Source organism: Perna viridis, chromosome 15, assembly GCF_037379345.1.
Source record: "Perna viridis isolate PV_CMFRI_1.1 ecotype Kerala chromosome 15, ASM3737934v1, whole genome shotgun sequence".
NCBI lineage: Eukaryota > Metazoa > Mollusca > Bivalvia > Mytilida > Mytilidae > Perna > Perna viridis.
In genome coordinates, this window is record NC_142459.1 from 14,584,066 (window position 1) to 14,604,964 (window position 20,899).

General features: G+C 32.3%; 1 protein-coding gene across 2 annotated transcripts; it reads left to right on the top strand.

Annotated features, from left to right (window-relative positions):
- Window positions 1–812: 812 nt before the first annotated feature.
- On the top strand, window positions 813–20,868 carry LOC148597075 (uncharacterized). 2 transcript variants are annotated; one of them, XM_088564055.1, is made up of 7 exons: window positions 813–941; window positions 12,006–12,383; window positions 17,438–17,650; window positions 18,115–18,189; window positions 18,545–18,631; window positions 19,761–19,871; window positions 20,552–20,868. In XM_088564055.1, exons 2-7 carry the CDS (start codon window positions 12,085–12,087, stop codon window positions 20,580–20,582), a joined length of 816 nt encoding a protein of 271 aa, XP_088420181.1. In that variant the 5' UTR covers window positions 813–941; window positions 12,006–12,084; the 3' UTR covers window positions 20,583–20,868. The 2 variants fall into 2 exon arrangements, with proteins under 2 accessions (XP_088420181.1, XP_088420182.1); XM_088564056.1 differs by lacking the exon at window positions 813–941 and adding an exon at window positions 9,195–9,297.
- Window positions 20,869–20,899: the final 31 nt, after the last annotated feature.

Sequence of the window (20,899 nt, forward strand, 5' to 3'; positions counted from 1 at the left end):
GCACCGTGTTGGGAAAGATGCCACGTTCCTCGCACGTTGAAGAACTCTGCTGTGGTATTCGATAGGAGTAGGAACCTTTGCGCTCCGCCACAGGAGGCTAAATTGCCCGACCTTACCCATCCCCCCTTTTTCCAGTGGCAATCAAAATTTGTCGACCCTATTAGCCTTGTGACCCATCCTTTTTGTTTCATTTCATGTTCATTTTATCATCCATTTTATGTTCATTGTCTGAATATAGCTGAAATATTGCTGCTCGGACGTTAAACCCCAACAAACAAACTTAAATCTCTATCTGTTAGATTGAGGGCGCAATTTACGCCTTAGCGATGTATATCTTAATAGTAACCGTTGGAACATTTTGTACAGCCCTGTGTTTTCCAAAAAAAGCAAAAGTCGTGCAATACCATATTCGTACAAATTGTTTTTCGTCTGTTACAATCAGTCAACTTTTTGGTCATATTCTGAAATCTAAGTAAACACGACACTTATACATATATATATCAATATTGTCCAGAACAAGAACATTGCGATATAACAATCCATGTCATCTAATGTTTACTTCTGAATCAAAATGTGAATCGGTCATTTCTGTGGTCAGGGAATGTGGCCCAAGTTGACCTGAGATTATAATGTTTACAACGGCGTCGCTATATATAGTTAATTTATTCATCTTAAATGCGATAAAGACGACATATATTGCCTTCCAATCACTGCATTACAACTTTTTCCGTCTGGGTTGTCATCCTTGGCCTCCCACGAAATTTCACTGCATTGTAGGGCGGGGAACTGTGTTCTTGTGGTATTGTTGACGGATTGCTACTCCTGTGATGTCATTGTCATTTTAGTTAAATAACAATGTGATATGGTCGCATCTGTCAAAACATAATTAGTATTGTTACATAATAGAGAAGTAAAGGAATAGGCACAACTTTCATTTTAAGGTAAACTTTGTTTTATTTTATGCTGATAGTGTTCATTTACGAGAACAATTATATTTATCTTAGTCAAAAGTTGACAATTTTCTCCAGATTTCATGTTGGGGTAAAAGCGCATTTTCTGTTAAATCACAATCAAGTAAAAATAGTCACACATTCTTTGTAAGGTAAAGTATACAGCATGTATCTTATTGTAAGATATTTGAATAAATTGGAGTAATACTGTATCTACCACTGTGAAAAAAATAACAAAACAAAAAAAACACACACACAAAACAAAACACAAAACAAAACAAAAACAAAAACAAAAAAAGATTCTCCGTATAGTATGTTGCATCCTCCATTTTTTAGCAAGCGTAGATAAATGCACTTAATGTTTAAATCTGATGCTGTTCAAAGATTAAAACTCTTTGCTCAAGAAGTATAATTTTCTATTGTTAAATTAAAGATCAGCATTTGTATTTTCATTCTTACTTTTCAATGATTAACAAACTTACTATAGATATTTTATTATTTTTTTTCAAATAGATGATAAACTTTAATTATGTAATTTATCATCGATTCGATTATATTAGGTTTATTCAGAGATTCCCTTGCCTTTGGGGAGAAAGAGAAGGTGATCATTCATTTTTTTATTTTTACTGTTACAAAGCAGACAAATTATGCCAATATAAGGTATTACATGAATAGGTACGGTGTATGTGTCAAAGAGACAACAACCCCACTGGAATGAACATATCCAGCCCAAGGCTGTTCAGCTTATTTAGAACGATTTTGTTGTGGCTGAAAAGGGAATGTTTAGCTTTAATAACAATGTATAATTTCATGAAATATTGCATCGTTGTGGTCAATATACGATACACCGGTGACGAGTTGTGGAACAAAGATGTTTATGTTCTGATTAATATTATCTATTTGTATCATTTAAAGAAACATTTATAACGAACATAAATTTATATTCGCTGATAATGTCATTTAGTGCAATTAATTAATTAATCAAATCATTAAGTACATTTCTCTTTGAACTTACACATAAAAGGCAAGACAATATGTCGGAAATTTTTGTCAGTCTACAATTCAACCTAAAACATTCTGAAAGAAAAATATATGATCAAATATTTGTCATAAAAAGAAAATTCTGTAGACGTCAATTAAAAGTTATGTTATATTATAATGAATCATATTTCCCGACATATTCCTAATCATGCGTTATTAGTTAATCTTTTTTTTGAAATATTACAACTACTATGATTATTTTTATCGATCCCCATCCCCCATAAAAAAACTAAAATGACACACATATACTAAAGAATGCCAATAAATTTTACAACGTATGAACGAGTAATCAAGGAAACCAATGTTACAGCGGTAATCAAAAGAATGTAATCCAAGAACAAAGACCAGACATGAAAAACAGACATACACAACAAAGAACATAAAGCAACTAAAATCATACATACAAAGTAACAAAAGCAAATGAGCAACTCGGACTCAACTAAAACTGGGAGCATGGACCAGGTGCAAAGGTAGGGTAAGCGTCCTAAAGTAAGATACTAAGTATATACTTAATAATCAACTGCCTGGTGAAGTTTTCACACATACTTTATTTGAAGACAAAAAGCAAGAATAACTAAATAAATAACCTTTAAATCGTTTTTCATCAAACTTTTGACTTTTCCATTAATTACAAGAACCATAGTTTTATGGTTACCTATGGGGTACATGTATCTTTTTTAAAAAAATAATAACTTTTTCATACCTCATACCATTTACAAACATTGCAAAACAACTCATTGTATTCCGAAGGACATGTCAGTCGAAGGTTTAACCTAAAGGAGCATTTAAGAAATATTTGCAACTTATTATTAAAATTTAAAAAAAAGTATTAAACTAAGATATCCTTTTTTGTTCAAAATAATGATTGGTTTTATGCTTTGAAATTGGCTTTGCGTTCGATCAGCTCATATGTGTGTAATGACAAAACCTATGTAAGTAGATACGGTTTAGGTTTAGCATTGCTTCATACTGTTGTACATGGTTAAATGCATTGATAGCTCCATATAGCTGAAAACGTGTTTGCTGTAAATTTTCATTCATTTCTGCGGTATATCCTATACAATTATGGTGCACCTACCAAGTTGAAATTATCTTCATATTATTTTATGAACACTTTATTATTTCCCTGAGTTAAAAGTGCTTTTAATACATTGATACATGAGATAAGGTTTTTGGCCTTATATGTAGTACGTGTATCATACCGTAATAGAAACCAACAATGAATAGGTTATTATTTTGGTAATTAGAATCCAACTTTACGTTTCTTTATTTTTCATATTGACGAATTTACAGATAGACTCGAACACACATAAAAAAATAACAATTAACAAACGTATGCGTATATGAATAAGTTTTAACTCAAAGATTAAAATCACAACTATTCTACGATGTGACTATTGTAATAACATACATATATTTACAATGATGTACAGCGTTAAAAAAAAAACGTTACATACTTATTTGTGATCATATAAACACGCTACCTGTTATTGGTACAAGGACATAAATTGTCACTTATAACAAATTTGTTGTTTTGTAGTATAAGACGAGCGTGGACAGTCCTAGACACTTTTAGGTCAATGTGCATTCAAACTGTTTAGTATATTGTTCTTTAGTATCAAGTTCTCCATAAATAGGGGCATTAAGACCATATTTTTAATCCCAGTATTATAATTCATGGTTTTAAGAAGAGGAATGAATTAAAAAGACTGGCTTTCCGCTAGAAACGTGGTTCCCTTGATTACTATTTATTAATACAGTAACTGAACCGATTCGTGCAACAAAATTGGGATCGGTCATCGATCACCGATCAGTTTTCCGTCAGTCATCGATCCGTCAAACCGGTCCATTTAACTGGTAATCGCATCACGTGACCACAAAGCGGTCAATGTATTTTACGGTTTTTGTTGTTTTCTTTGTCAATTTTAGACATATTTATATAATGTAACAGATTTCAACATCAATTTATACTTTTATTTTACATGTCTTTAATTAAAACAGATCTTCCGTCATTTTACATAACAAAACTGCGATCAGATCGGTCACCGATCATCGATCCGTCAGCAATCAATCAGTCAATGGTCATCGATCCCTCAAATCGTTGCGTGGATCGATTCAAGGACTGTATAATATTACTCAGCAATATATTTGTATCTCAGATATCCATTTCGTACATTTATTGCTTTTATTAAAAGCCGTTGGTCTTAAGCACACGTCTTGATATTCTGTACCTTACAGCTCTTGAATCACATGATCTTCTAATTACCACCATAATACCTACATCCATCTTTGATTGCTCATTTTCCATCGTCCGAAAGACACTTTTTTATAGAATCCAAATTTCATTTTTAACGAAATACTACAATGTCAACTTTTAATATATACTTTTATATTCTTCTCACACGGTGTAAAAATCATTCAATATTATCATTAAAATATACCGAATTATACATTTTTCAAAATATTGGAAATTGATTTTTTTATCAAAAACATATTTGTCCAGTGTCTTTTTATCACATGGTCGGCATTCCAATGCAAACACATTGTGCATATCTACTGGCTGACCTATTCGTTCATTCTTCTGAGGTTGACTTTATGACTGATCGGATCCAAAAGAGAGAACATCGTTTAGCCTTAGATTTTAGTTTCCACGCTATACATGTAGATGACGTATTGTCGTTAAACAATCCTAGTTTCGGGAATTTTACACACTGCATCTATACCGAAGATCGTGAGATAAAAATACTACTTGCGACCAAACTATACGACAAGCGCGAAGACTTCTATTCTGTATTGTCAGTTTTTCTTTCATCTGTGGCAACATTCCTTCAACACTTATGCATGAAGCTTTCATATCGCAACTCTTGCCTTATACTAGAGCTTGCCGAAAATAAGAAGACTTTTTGTATCGTGCTAGACTTCTTACAATTAGGCTTCTGAAACAGGGTTGTGTTGCTACACCATTGAAATCATCACTACAGAAACTTTTTGGTTAATTTTGCTGTGTTTGTTGTACATATGTAGGGGATAGACAAGCATTTTGAACATTTATTCCGCCAACAGACGGGCGTGTTCTTTACTCTTTATAACGAAAAAATAAATGAATAATATATTCTAACGCACCAGTTGATATCAATTATCACTCACCCACATACTAACATTTCATTCATAAAATAATTTTTCAAACCACAAATATTGGTCTTAGTTATCAACCGTCCGTGTAAAAAGGTAAACCACTAGTTCCGACTGCCGTCTTAGTTTGAATGCGTTTAATTAATTTATCTAAATTTATTTCCGCTACAATTGAAATAAAGTGACCTATAGATAATGGGGTTTTTTAAGACAATTTGACCGTCAGATTGGTTGACATTGACATTAATTCAAATGTTGATATGTTGATTCGACAAGAAGGTTACTATTGAAAGTTTAAGTGTTAATCAAGTTTTTTGTTCAACCACGCCTACATACATTATGTACACATAATATAAGACTGTGATAAAACAAATTACTCGTGTTTTTTTTTCTGGATAATAATGGACTGTCTAATTGTAATATAAAAGAACTCCAGACCAAATAAAAGAAATAAACTGTATTAAATGATAGCAATTGTTTTATTTAAACTTTTCGACAGATATGAATAAATGCTTTAAACAATGAAGCTCGAAATATGAAATGAAATGGTAGGTACAGAACTTTGATTTTTTTAAAATGAATTGTAAGAAATACGTTGTTTTATAAGTAGTTTTTGGCTATATGTATGTGTCACGAGTGTCATGTCATTCCAGTCGTGTAATAAAATTAAGCCTGTCTAAAACGAAAGCTGAAATAACAGAAATTTGCGTAAATAATGCTAAGAATAAACATAAAATCTTTTTCAAACATATTCCGAAAGAACAGGTCAGAGGACGGTTGCACCTACGGTGCACCTTGATCATGCTTCCAATTTATAGCGTGTGTCTTTTCATTTTATCTATGCGTTTGTCCTGGTTTGTGTTTTTTATTACATGATCCTGGTTCCCTCGATTTTCCGTATGCCGGATATATTGGATTGTGAAATTATGGAAACATATTGAAAAGAAAAACACAACACATTTTGGGTGTAAAACATGTCATTTACGTTTTTCAAAACAATATGTAGAAGTACATCATTCACTTATATCAATGTAATGATGAATGCAAACTGCAACTCTTACCTATACATATAATTGTGTAAATCTGTTTCAATTATACTGAATGTCTACATGCGTGCAGTATTGTCACACAACAAAAACTCCGTGCAGGTCCGGATGTTTAAAAGAATAGGCCTGCAGCAGCGCTAAGCTTGTCGTAAAAGGCGACTAAATAGTGCTCAGAAACCTAGCCAGGGGCTAGGCGCTCTGCCCACAGAGCAACTGGGATGTGTGCCTCAGGTGGTGGAATGGGGAACCCTTGGTATGTTACATGCTGGGGTTGTCAGGCTATAATACGGAAAACCTGACCGCAAACCATAGTGGTGCACCGTGTTGGGAAAGATGTCACGTTCCTCGCACGTTAAAGAACCCTGCTGTGGTATTCGATAGGAGTAGGAACCTTTGCGCTCCGCCACAGGAGGCTAAATTGCCCGACCTTTCCCATCTTCCCTTTTCTAGTGGCAATCAATTCCATGTTCATCGTCTGAATATAGCTGAAATATTGCTGCTCGGACGTTAAACCCCAACAAACAAACAAACACACAACGAAAAGATTATTGCATGGATATAGGGGAATAACATCCTTTGTAGAATATAAATCGCACTCGTAAACTCGTGCAATATAAAATTCTGACGATAATATACCTCAATATGCATGCGATAACCCAACATTATTACATAAATCTAATAGAAGATTTACATATTTGTAGTTGGAATTACATAAATTGATGCATATTACATTAATATTTTAATCCTTAATTAGCTTTTCTAACCCTTTCATAATGATATATGTACATGTGATTTATTTGGGGTCTAATTTTGACATATTTACTAATTTTAAAATGTTAAAAATATATACGTTACCAACACTAACAAGTTAAAAATTTAAACGTCATAAAATAAAACATGATGAATTGTTCCTTTCTAACACACCTGAACGTCATAAATGAACATATCAAAATTTACAGATACATATATTAACCAATGAAATAGAATAATTAGATGTTAATTGTTCTTTTCTATTTCTTTGTCATAAATTGCGTAATATATGTTTATGACCTTTTCACGAAAATACAAAATGCACTTTCGGTATTAGCTATGTGACAATAATGTTTTAGGTGATCATTTTTTTTTTGGGGGGGGGGGGGCTTGCTGTGTTCGATCTTGATTGAATTATTGATGCTGCATTTCTACAGGTAGAGTACCTGAAAGGATCCGTACAACAAAAATTGCTATCGGTCATCGATCACCGTTCAGTTTCCCGTCAGTCATCGATCTGTCAAACCGATCCACATGGTCAATGTATTTTACGGTTTTGTTGTTTTCTTTGTCAATTTTACACAAATATTTATATAATGTAATTGATTTTAACATCAATGTATACTTTTATTTTACATTTCTTTAAAACAGATCTTACGTCATTTTACATAACAAAACTGCAATCAGATTGGTCACCGGTCATCGGTCATCGAACCGTCAGCTATCAATCAGTCAACGGTCATCGATCCGTCAATCGTTGATGTTTGTTAATTTGCTACTTCTTGGTAAAACAGTGTACAACCATTTTCATTTCCATCTCTTCTAATTGAAATCCATGCATGCAGTAAGTGCATTTTAATAATCAGTAAATCATATGCATTAAAAAAAAACAAAAAAAAACTAATTTCTTCCATAGACATTGTACCAAAAAGAGTCAAATATAAACCATACGTGCGGGCAATCAAATATAGAATAATTCAAACATCTGCTTTAATGACTTGAACTCGTTTTAGATAATGCAGTAAAATATTTTCATTTTGGATGATTCATTTTACAAAAGGTATAGGTGATGAAAAAATCGCAGATCACTACAACAAACGTCCTTTGAATGAAGTATATTACAGTATTACAGTATTGTAATCTGATTATTTTAACAAATCCTGTCAATATTTACAGTTTTTTGGTACAGCTCACAAAATCCCCACCCCCCATAAACTATCCCTATACCCCACTTCTCATTTTCTGTCCCCCATATACCATAGAATGGGATGCTTTCCCCATACAAGGACTGTACATTGTCAAAGACTGGATATGTAAATATCATAATTCTTTACATATATATATATAACGTCTCAGAATGGAAGACTCTATTCGCTACACTGCTCCATCGGATCAAATTGATACAGGGAAGATAACGTTAACTTATAGATGGGCCTGAAAAATTCACAACTGTTAGAATTTTTTGGTCGTTCCCTCCGCGGGACTCGAACTCGTACCGCTGTGACATCTATGGCAACACCGCCTGCACTAAGTCCAGCGCCCTAGACCACTCGTTATATAGCCTAGCTGGTCGAGTGGTCTAACATCTAATAACATCTAAATGAACTGTTCCGTACTACTATACATCGTTTACTAAGTTACAACCCTAGATTAATCCTACGAGGAGGATTGACCCGGCCAAACGAAAGCTATAGTTTCTATATAGCCTAGCTGGCCGAGTGGTCTAGGGCGCTGGACTTTGTGCAGGCGGTGTTGCCATAGATGTCACAGCGGTACGAGTTCGAGTCCCGCGGATAGAACAACCAAAAATTTGCATCGCAAATTTGAGAGTTCTAACATCGTTGGGAATTTTTCAGACCTTTCTATATATATATATATATATATATATATATATATATAGATAGATAGATAGATAGATAGATCATACATGTATATATTTAAATGATATTACTTTACTACTCATCATAATAGTTGATTGTGTAGTCATCGCCTGAAATCCGATAGTTAATTACATGTCAATTTGCACCTGTGTAACAAACAAACCATATTGAGGTCAATTATACTCGCATTGTAATCGAACGCCCATTCTCAATCAAATTTGATAGATTTGGAATATCAATGGATTTTTTTGCGTTTTGATTGGTTTACTGTCGTCAGTTTTGCAAGTTTAGTGTGCATGTTAGTTTAAGCCGTGTCTGCAATATTATTAGTGGTTAGTATCTTAAAGTAAATATCGTGACGAATTTTTACTTGTTGCAATTATTTATGAGACTTAAAGCTTTCTTCAAGTGGAATTTGACAAGGAATATCTAACGATTCAAGTGCTTTTGATACTGTTGGATTTAATAACATCCAATCAACACACTTTAATCGCTAAAGTAAGTACTGGTACTAAATAATTTATTTTAATTTTTGTCTTTGAACATTATTTTCGTCTTTGAAATAATATTTTCACATAATTAACTTTTGACACAGAAAAACGATGAAAATTTTAAATCAAGAGAAAACCGAAAAAAGAGTTGAATTAATTATGATTTATGCTTTGGATATCGCAAGAAAGGGGTTACTTAAGGATGTAGACCTAAAGTAGGGGACACAACTCATTGGTATGTTTGTATTCAGCATTTTACATCAATCTCATGTAAGCCTCAAATTAGCTTTGATTGATTTTATTCTATTTCAAATAAAAGCTTGATTGGTTTAGATAAAATTGAATATGATACAATCATATCACTGATTGCAAGAGTTATGTCCCTTACCCTATGTCTACCTCCTTAGACTTGATTACAAAAAAGTAATAGAACATTTTTCGTTCCATATTGCTAAACCACATTCATTACAACATTAACATTCAAGCATTTTAAGAAGTCAATCGACTCATTATTACCAACACACGAGCAAGATGCATTTCGCACCGTATTTAGAAGATCAAACAACATTAAACAAATCCATCATCCAGTAATAATAAATCTTTTGAATTGTAGAAGGCTGTTTGTTTTAGTTCAATGTGCATGGTATGCAATTTTGTGAGAAAACAAATACGTTTAATTACTATCAATAATATGTAAAAACAAGTCTCTTCTATCAGTGTCTATATGTAGGGAATCATGACATATGAGCGGATTATCGGTAAGATAATTTTTGCTTCTTCCGTTATAGTTGTTTTATGCCAGATTAATCAATAGCTCTCCCCCACAAAAAAAGAAAAAGAAAAAAATTGTTGAGTCTTCGGAAACCCTTTCTGGACGACATAAATCAGTTATCAAGCTTGTTCAATATTATTTTTATTCGACACGAAAACAAATGCTACACAAATTAAAGTTGAAGATGTATTACAATAATTTTCCATGTAAGTAGAATTTCTATTGCAATTTATTTTAGATGTGAGCAGATAACTATTTTGTTTCAATTCAAAGAAAACTATTCATTCTTGTTGTCTATCATGTTTTAATCATGACTTCCATTATTAATTTTATTCTTTCCAAAATTATGTTTTTATCTTTCATATTATTCAATTTGTGAAAGTACGATTCGTTCAAGCTTCTTGTTCAATTGTTCGGTATGTGGGTAAACAATCCACTGTTATTTGTTTAAAACACGTAATGAAATTAATGATGTATTTGTAAGTAGTACTCTAGCTAAGAATCATGCAGAATGTGATTCATGGGTGAAAAGCCTATATATTTTTATTTTTGATATTTTGTTTGAAATGCCATAGTAAACAGAAATTAATATTCGGTTTTTCATATAACCCATGCTCTTAGAAGATAAAAATTGCAAAGAATGCACCGTAGATTTCAAAATTAAGGGAGATAACTCTGTAAATGACACTGAAATTCAGTACAATCTATTGGATTTTCAATATTGATTATCTCCTTAGAGCAGGCAGATTTGAATGAATAATTACACATTTCATAATATAGACCCATAAAACAACTTAATTACAAAAATAAAAATATGTAGCCTTTCTTGGGGTGTTTCACATTTTTCAGATTTTGCATGATTCTTACAAAGACAGCTACTTAAGTGTCTTTTTCTTAGAAATTACACATCGAATATATTGTTTGAATTATCTTTTCTGATTAACTGATAATGTTCATTAATAATCAATAAAGTTTGCTAGTCTCGTTGTAATGTCAGTTTCCCTTCTGGAATTTCCGAAGTAAAACGTATTGAAATTCGAAGACGGATCTTCATTTTACTGTTTACTTCCGGTAAATCGAAACGCTGCATCACAATGAAAAATCTCCTGTTTTATGTTTTTCGTAACTTTTTTTATCCTGTAAAACTAGATATTTGTCAATTTTTGTCAGTATTTTTACATAAAAATATATTTTGCGTTTAATGGTGAGTTCAATGCTATGTTAATGACGAATCTCCATGCATTTGAATGGTAGACGAAGACCCATTCTCATGAAACCACGGAGCCACGTGACGAGTCTTACATACCCTATCAATACCACAAATATGACTCAATTGTCCAATACACAAGTTCGAGTAATCTACTAGCAATCTGACTTTTGACAAATAATACTGTTTCTTGAAAAGCAGAGGACGCTTACCCTACCGGTGTACCTGGTCCATGCTCATTTGCTTTTGTTACTTTGTATTTTGATTTTAGTTACTGTACGTTCTTTGTTGTGTATGTCTGTTTTCCAAGTCGGGTCTTTGATCTTGGATTACATTCTTTTGAATACCACTATAACATTGGTTCCCTTGATTACTCTTCCATATACAACAAACACCATCTTCAGATTTCGAATAAAAACGCAGTTAAAATATAATTTATGGACTTAATATAATACACATATAATTGTTCATTTGTTCATTTTGTTATGTTTGTGACGTAGATAGATATGTGATATATAAGATGATATAACTTTCTCTGAAATATTCAAATTGCTATATAAATGCCCGAACACATGCTCACCTTATTGTAACGCAAAAGTTGCTTTGACACCTATGGATAATATTGTTTTTCTTGACGCAAACAAAATTCACTGTTTGTACTGAAAATGGTTAAGCTTTTCCTAAAGATATAAAATAGTTAAAATATGTTGTTAATTGTGTATTTGTCTTGTTTTAGGTCAACATTGAAGTGTTTTTTCTACATGAACGAACTAAGAACATCAGTTTAATCGAGCAAGAACAAGACAAGATCAAAAATGGAAACCGACAATTTGGTAATTACGTTACCAGACCCATCACCAATACTACGCTTGAATGAATCTAACAAAGAGATAGGAATTTTAAACGCAACGGTGACTGGTCAAAACGAGATTAGTGATGGACTTACTGTGCAAGACCAGGTTATAATAGGAGCATTAGCCACTGTTGCTACACTTTCCGTTTTAGCCGTAGTTTTAAGAATTTGTATGCCAATGATTCGAAAGCCACACAACAAAGTCGTCCACACGGAATGTAAATACACAGAACATGTTATTTGTAGAGAAAAGAAATATGGGTAAGAATTGAGAATACAAAATAATTCAGTATTTTTAATTACGTTTTGCTTAATTCAATACCTAGAAGTATGTTTACATCTATGTTACGGCGATAGATGTAATACATTAGAACAAAAATACGATCCTAAATCATTATTTCTTGGTTGTTAATTGTAGATTTTGAGCTTTTTTACATGTTATATTGGCTTCATCGAACTTGACATAATCGCACGTTGAAGGGTAATATATGCTTTAAAGTGTACTTATGTTTCCAATATGTGCAATAAAAACGTGAGGCATGCATGAATCACCTTCCGTCTGATTTATAATTGGACTGCTTCTTAAGTACCAGTCCATATAAAATTCAGACACTGCCTACGGTAAGCGTGGTAAGCTGATTCATCGTGTAGAAATACCCAATGATCAGGTTTACATATGCAATATTTTTGTGTTACAATACCCCGTTCTGTATTTGGATCTGTACTTTTGAGGAAACTACTCTTTAACATCCCACTAAAATCAGCCAAAACAAATCAAGAACGATAAGTCTTGCAAAGTGCTAATTTAAATTTAATGTACAATCTAAATACATTTTATCTCAAAAACCGCAACCTCCAAATGAAAAACAAGGACTGGTTATTTGATCTATAATGGTTTCTGAAAATGAAATAAAACTGAATTCGGTGGGTTCTTGACATGTATGAATCACCTCCTGTCTGATTTATAATTGGACTGCTTCTTAAACATATTCATATATAAAGTTGTCATAATTATTGATAATTACCACTTATTGTTTGTCAGAATGAATTGTTTGATATAAATTCAATATGACATATTATTTTTTTTGCCTTAGGAATGCTTAAATAACAGTCCTTATAAAAATCAGACAGGTTAAAAACCCACAAAATTTTATTCTATTTCTTGTTCAGAAAAAAAGGCCATATAACCAGTCTTCATTTTTAGTTTGTGCTTTTAAGATAAAATTAATATAGATTGTACGTGAAATTAGCAATTTGCAAGAATTATCGTTCTTGATTTGGTTTGCTTTGGTTGATTTAAGTGCGAGATTAAATTTTGTTTTCTCAACAAGGTAAGATCTAAATACAAGAAGGACTATGGTTACATAAAAGTATGCCCCGTGCAGGTCCGCGTGTCAAAAGAATTGTCGTAAGCTTGTCGTAAAAGGCGACTAAATAGTACTTAGAACCCTAACCGGGGGCCAGGGCGCTCTGCCCACAGAGCAACTGGGATGTGTGCCCCAGGTGGTGGAATGGGATACCCCTGGCGTGTTACATGCTGGGGTTGTCAGGCTATAATACGGAAAACCTGACCGCAAACCATAGTGGTGCATCGTGTTGGGAAAGATGCCACGTTCCTCGCACGTTAAAGAACCCTACTGTGGTATTCTCCCGGAGTAGGAACCATATGGCTCCGCCACAGAAGGCTAAATTGCCCGACCATACCCACCTCTCACTGTTTCTAGTGGCAATCAAAGTTTGTTGACCCCATTGTCCTTGTGTGCCATTCCTTTCTCATTTCATCATCATTTCATGTTCATTTTATCACCAATTTAATGTTCATTGTTTGAATATAGCTGAAATATTGCTGCTCGGACGTTAAACCCCAACAAACAAACAGACAAACATAAAAGTATAGCATAAATAGACCAAAACATCATCGTTTATTCCGTTCGCTTTTCTACACCATGAAACACCTTACCATAGGCAATGTCTGAAATTTATATGGACTGGTACTTCAAATTATTGAAATTTTCATTTCTATTTTTTTTGTGCACTTTTTGTTTGGGGGGGGATGGTAATTATTGATTCCCTACATATCTATCAATTTTCAATAAGGTTGCGTTGTACCTGATATGCAATGGTACCATTTAATATTATGTTGTAATGAAAAACATAATCAATACAGGTAACAAAAAATTAATATTTTAATTTATAATGAGAATATTTTGCATGGATAATCAAATATTCATTATAAAATACATACGACTCCAATATTGTATTTTTTTTTCAAATGTCAATGCTATAAAGAGTAATCAAGGGAACCAAGGTTATAGCGGTAATAAAAAAAATGTAATCCAGGGACAAAGACCAGACATGGAAAACAGCCACAAACAACAAAGAACATAAAGTAACTGAAATCATACATACAAAGTAACAAAAGTAAATGAGGAACTCGGACTCCACTAAAAAGTACTAAATAAGTAATCAACAAGTGTTTTCAATATAGGTCTAATTAAAGTTTGAAAAAAACCTTAAATTTTCTTTATGTCAATTCAAAAAGAAGAGAATTTGAATAGTGCTATTATTTATTAAATATGAAATTGTTATGATGTCTTGAAAAAAAAAAACCCTTAAATTTTATAGAACTAAAAAGTATGTGTTATTGATGTCATTGAATATTAATAGATTAGTTACAATTTAACTGTAGAGCCCACTAAATCAATCAGCGTCAACAATAGACACTGATGTACGAGAAAAAATATATTTGAATATCGCCGGATCATAGAAAATACATTCCATGTGTTTAAAATTGTTTGGAATTTCATTTCAAGAAAACAGATATGAACTTCAAAGTGAAAAATTTTTATATCTTAGTTTTGATTTAAATATTCCTATAAAAATGAATATTTAAATATAATAAATTATTTATACAATAACAAGTGAAATTAAGCAATTGAATCATTTTTTCGTCTTATCGAAGATGGTTTTTTTTTAAATTTTATAACAATCAGAAAGTACGTATTGTGCTGTGTGTATAATTTTTTTTCATTAATCATCTTATTATTAACATTCTTATTCAAAACTAATAAAATATATAATTTATTGTGTATAGTTGTAAATTAGACTGTTGTGCGCCGATTATAATATTTTTTTTATTAATACAAAAAGATATTAACGTGGCATGCTTGAAATAATATTGCTTCGGAACACGTATATTGAATAATTGAATTTTAAGCATAATGCCAAACGTGAGTCCCATTTTCTAAATTCCAACCAAAAATTATATAAAATTACATTTTGTCATAACAATTTTATTTTAATATAACAATCATGTTAAAAGTGTCATCAACAGAAAGAAAGAAACCAAAAGTCTATTATATTTGGGTTGATGATTCAATAAGATAACTTTGTTTGTTTGTTTGTTTGTCGGGGTTTAACGTCCGAGCAGCAATATTTCAGCTATATTCAGACAATGAACATGAAATGGATGATAAAACGAACATGAAATGACAAAAAAGGATGGGTCACAAGGATAATAGGGTGGACAAATTTTGATTGCCACTGGAAAAAGGGGGATGGGTAAGGTCGGGCAATTTAGCATCCTGTTGCGGAGCGCAAAGGTTCCTACTCCTATCGAATACCACAGCAGGGTTCTTTAACGTGCGAGGAACGTGGCATCTTTCCCAACACGGTGCACCACTATGGTTTGCGGTCAGGTTTTCCGTCATATAGCCTGACAACCCCAGCATGTAACACGCCAGGGGTACCCCATTCCACCACCTGATAACTTTGAAATACAAATATATTGAACTTAATAGAACATAAAATAATGTCAAAACTAAGTTTGCTTTCATTGGTAAATTATGACTCAATAATTCTTATTTCAATGTTATCATTGATATTTGCATAGGACTGAGCCAATAAAATCTTAAAATCCTAATCATGATTAATTCCCTTAATATTTCCATTTTACAAAATGATAATTCATTAAAGGTGCCCATGAAATGGCTACACTATTGTTTTTTTTTTGTTAGTACTTTTAAATAACTTCTATGGGGAAAATAAAAAAAAGGGGACTCACTTTTGTCCAAGACCACACACGATAACAATTTAAGTAGCTGTCTTTGTAAGAATCATGCCAAATCTGAAAAATGTGATACACCCAAAAAAGGCTACATATTTTTTTTTTATTTTTGAAGTTAAGTTGTCAGTTGGGTCTATATTATGAAATGTGTAATTATTCATTCATTTATCTCTTAGGAGATAATCAACATTGAAAATCCAATAGATTCTGTTATATTTGAATGACATTTACAGAGTTATCTCCCTTAATTTTGAAATCTACAGTGTATACCATATAATTTTTATCTCCTACGAACACGGGTTAAATGAAAAACCGAATGTCAATTTCTGTTTACTATGGTAATTCAAACAAAATATCAAAAATAAAAATATGTAGGCTTTTTACCCATGAATCACATTTTGCATGATTCTTAGCTGGAGTGCTACTTAAAACATTTTCATCAGAAAAAACCATAATCAGATATATCGTTGCCAGGGGGTCGTACTTGTCTCTTAATTGAAAGTATGTAAAATCGAACATTTAAATGTTCAAAATACCTGAAGGCTACTTTACTAATGATTGAAATAAATATGTGTCTTAACAAAAGTTCTGTGATAATATTGTGACCAATGTACAAATAAAAAATCCAAATATAACCCATTGGTGTATGATATTGCACATACGCCAAATACAGGTTCTTCTGAGCTAGGACACTTAATTCAAGTTAGATTTGTGTCATTAAAGTTATGATAATTCAATGTTTGTTCATTAATCAAATTATTCTCGTCTTAAAACTATGAACTATTTGTGCAGTAGTTGTAATTACCTATTGTAACTACAATGAATAAATACAATGAATGAATAATCTATGTATACTTGTGCAGTAAATGCAAGCTTACGAGGTACTATTTCTGTATAAACAAAGTAGCAAATTAGGGTAAGGGACATAACTCTTGAAATCAGTGATATGTTTGTATCATATTCAGTTTCACCAAAGCCTTTCATTTGAAACAGAATGAAATCAATCTAAGTTACTTTGATGATTAGTAAGATTAATGTAAAATGCTGAATATAAACGTTCCAATGATTTGGAAGAGTTGGATCCCTTACCCTTGGTCTACCTCTTTAATCACCTGCCTTTATCTAGAATTAATGCACTACAACAGTTATCAATTTTAAATTTAAACATTCATTTTCCTGTTTGTTAGTTTTTTCCTCCTAGTTGAGAAGTACACGCCAGGTATTTTACTATCACACATTTTTGTTGCAGTCAGTTACCCTTCAATGCATCATCGTCGTCGAATTCATCTCATTCATCGTCGTGGTCATCTGACAGTCAATTGGATATGTCAGATGCGGGCAGCTACAATACGAAGAGTACATATTATACTTCAGAGAGTAAAAACATTTCGCTGCCATCACTATACAGTAACTTCCGGGGTTCAACTACGTCACTTCCTTTAACGACAAGTTCAGAAGAACGGTAAGCTATATGTAATGACTTAAATATCATCCATGAAAAAGAATATTTAATAAAACTAATTCGACAAGAAATCTAACGAATGAATTCCAAGGATAGAGACTAGACAGGAATACAAACACACACACAATAAAATAAGATAATCAAAATAACACGTGCAAAGAAACAATAGTCAATGGGTGAGCTACCCGGACAATTTACAACTTTTTGCATGGACTAGGCGCACCGGAATGGTAAACAGTCGAGTAATATTGTAATATTGGCCTCAATAGCTTTTTGTTTTCATTCCGTTTGTACAGGTTTTCTTTATAAGCGTCCAATCTATTAAATATATGTAACTGAACGTAATGATGAAATTAATCAGCGTCAAATAAATTTGAACATGCTTTGAAATACTAAGCTATAAATGCATCCATATCCTACACGACCGTTTTATTTGTCTTTTAAGTATCTACATTTCATTTCAGATCAAACAGAAGTAGAGCTTCTTCGTATCTAAGATATATAAATGACGATCCTGTTTACATTCTAAGCAAAAAGACGTATGTATAGAAATTGATTTGAGGTCGTGAATTATTGTGAAATGCTGTTTATGATGATAATAACAAAGATACGATATAAACTTCTATCCACGGTATTATTTGAAATATGCAAAGGAAGAAAAAAAATATACTTACCTTATTCTAACGTGAGTGAAAATTGATAACACGTACAAACATGGTTTAACCTATACTCAGCAATTGAAAAAATGATACTTTGAATAATATTAAACCAAATTCAATTGTTTTTTTTAACTATTTTTCAATTGAAATAGGAAACTAAAACTCTACTGTTCAATCAAAAAATATCTAAAGAATGTTAAAAAGATCTTATAGGACTTTTCATTGTCTTCTTCAGTTATAGTTTGGAACCATTAAAATTGGACGATACATATCGCAGTAGGTGGGATGAAGAATTTGACGCAATGCGTGTTTCACCACAAGGGTATGTTATCATTTCAAATGCTACCTTTATAACATCGGAATGGATATTACCCCGGGACCCCATTTTATGACGCACTAATAAAGACATATCTCCTGTGTACATCGAATAGTACGCTCCCGCAGGAAGCGTTAATGGTTGTATTATGAACTACATCCTGTATATTAATGGCCAAAAAAAAAAACAAACAAACAAACAACCAAAAACAAAAACATATCCGGTTATTTGCACATAAATTCAGGAGTTTAAAAGAGCATCATGGTAGCTTCATTCCATCTACCTTTGTAAATGCGATTGAGAATCTAACAAGTCTCGGAAAACGTTTGCTCACTTCGGTGATTAAATACAAATAGAATCTGAGATTTTTACAAGAAAGAGATGGGCAAAACATAGCTTCCGAATGTTTACAAAATTGTCCAAATCTGCTTATCAATACTGGACACTTCGCCTAAAAGAAATTTTAATACACGACAACACATAGTTCTTTATGAATGCCGGATATTTTTGCCCATAGATACTGTAGGCCATGGAAATTGTGGACACCAGTGGTTCACCTGAAGTGTTTTTTTTTAATTTTCTTTTTCGATTTCTTAAGTATAATTTGATTGTTACAAATACTTTGCCGTATGCTAGTATTACAACTCATCCCAATTTTTATGATGTATGTCGCACATTCGAAAAATAAAGAAGTTTTTTTCTGAAAATAAATAATGAAAAACATCTGATATTAAACCTATAATTAAGTGTTATTTTCTATAGGAATCTGGAAAAAGCATGATAAAAAACAAATACAAAAAAACAAACAAAAACAAAAACGAAAACGAAAAACAAAAAACAAAAACAAAACAAAACAGAACAAAATCCTTACACGAAATCTTATTCACAATATAATTTTAAATGCATAGCAATTTTATCATCAAAGGAAGATAACTCAAGTTCCTTGTCACTCTGTAGTAACTTTAATCATGTCGTATTGCATCCCCTGACACTTCTAAGACAAACAATTGATTTTGTACAGGCCGTAAATTATGTACCAACATTGTCAAAGTTGCGTGTTATTAGCATTATTCATCATTTTCCATTTTTACCGGATCCGTACAGATTTCAACATTTAATTTGCTGTCCTTGGCAGGTCACTAGCGTCGTTATCACATCCGTCTGAAGACAGAAATATTCCAGATAAAGGCGGGAAGACGGGGAGTTATAAATCGCATTCTAAAAATTCTACGAAACATATTTCAAGGTAAAAATGTAATCGTTACATTAAAGAAATGTTCTGCAAATTTTGGTACATGATTTTATGTAGGGGCGATTTGGTTATGTTTTAATTGTATTAAGGAGGTAGACCTAGGGTATGGGATCCAACTCTTACAAATCATCGGAAGGTTTATATTCAGCAATATTATTTAAGCATCAAAGTAACTTGGACTGATTTCATTCTGTTTCAAATAAAAGTTTGATATGCTTGGTGAAATTGAATTGATACAAACATATCAAACTTTTATTTGAAACAGAATGAAATCAGTCCAAGTTACTTTGATGCTTAAATGATATTGTTGTAAGATGCTGAATATAAACCTTCCAATGATTTGTAAGACTTGGGTCCCATACCCTAGGTCCAACTCCTTAATACAATCAAAACATTCCCAAATTGCCCCTACATAAAATATGTAGCCTTTTTTGAGTGTATCACATTTTACAGAAATGTTCTCGTCCTGAAAAACCCATATCTTCCTTAGGGCGTTAAACAACAACCAATCAATCATTTTATTGATCGGAAAGAAGTTTAAATAATGTTAACTCTGGAATGCATTTTTACACAATATCATTTGTATTTAAGCGCATTCGAATTGTACTTTCTACGTCCAGGAATGCACATATTACAAATTTTTAAATGAAACTTGAACTTTTTTTTTATTCCAGTTCCTCACCAATAATGTCCCAAAGGCTGTAACGAAACGATACAGATCTATCTTGTGATAAAAGTGCGGTTTGATATATCTCTGTAATGAATATGAACTACGAACTTTAAGTGGAAACAATAATAAAAAGGATTGTATTTTATCTCTACGTAGTAGATATAAACTTTATTTTTTTAAATAGAGACTATGGGATCGTGATAACTCATATGAGTTGTTGTTGATGTTATAATTGTGTGTTTTTTGTGTAAGAATATGTGACTGCATATGACATTATACTCAATTAAACGTCAAACATAAAATAAAGATAAAATTTTACTATTGGCATATGTATTTGAATTTCTCTGGTTTT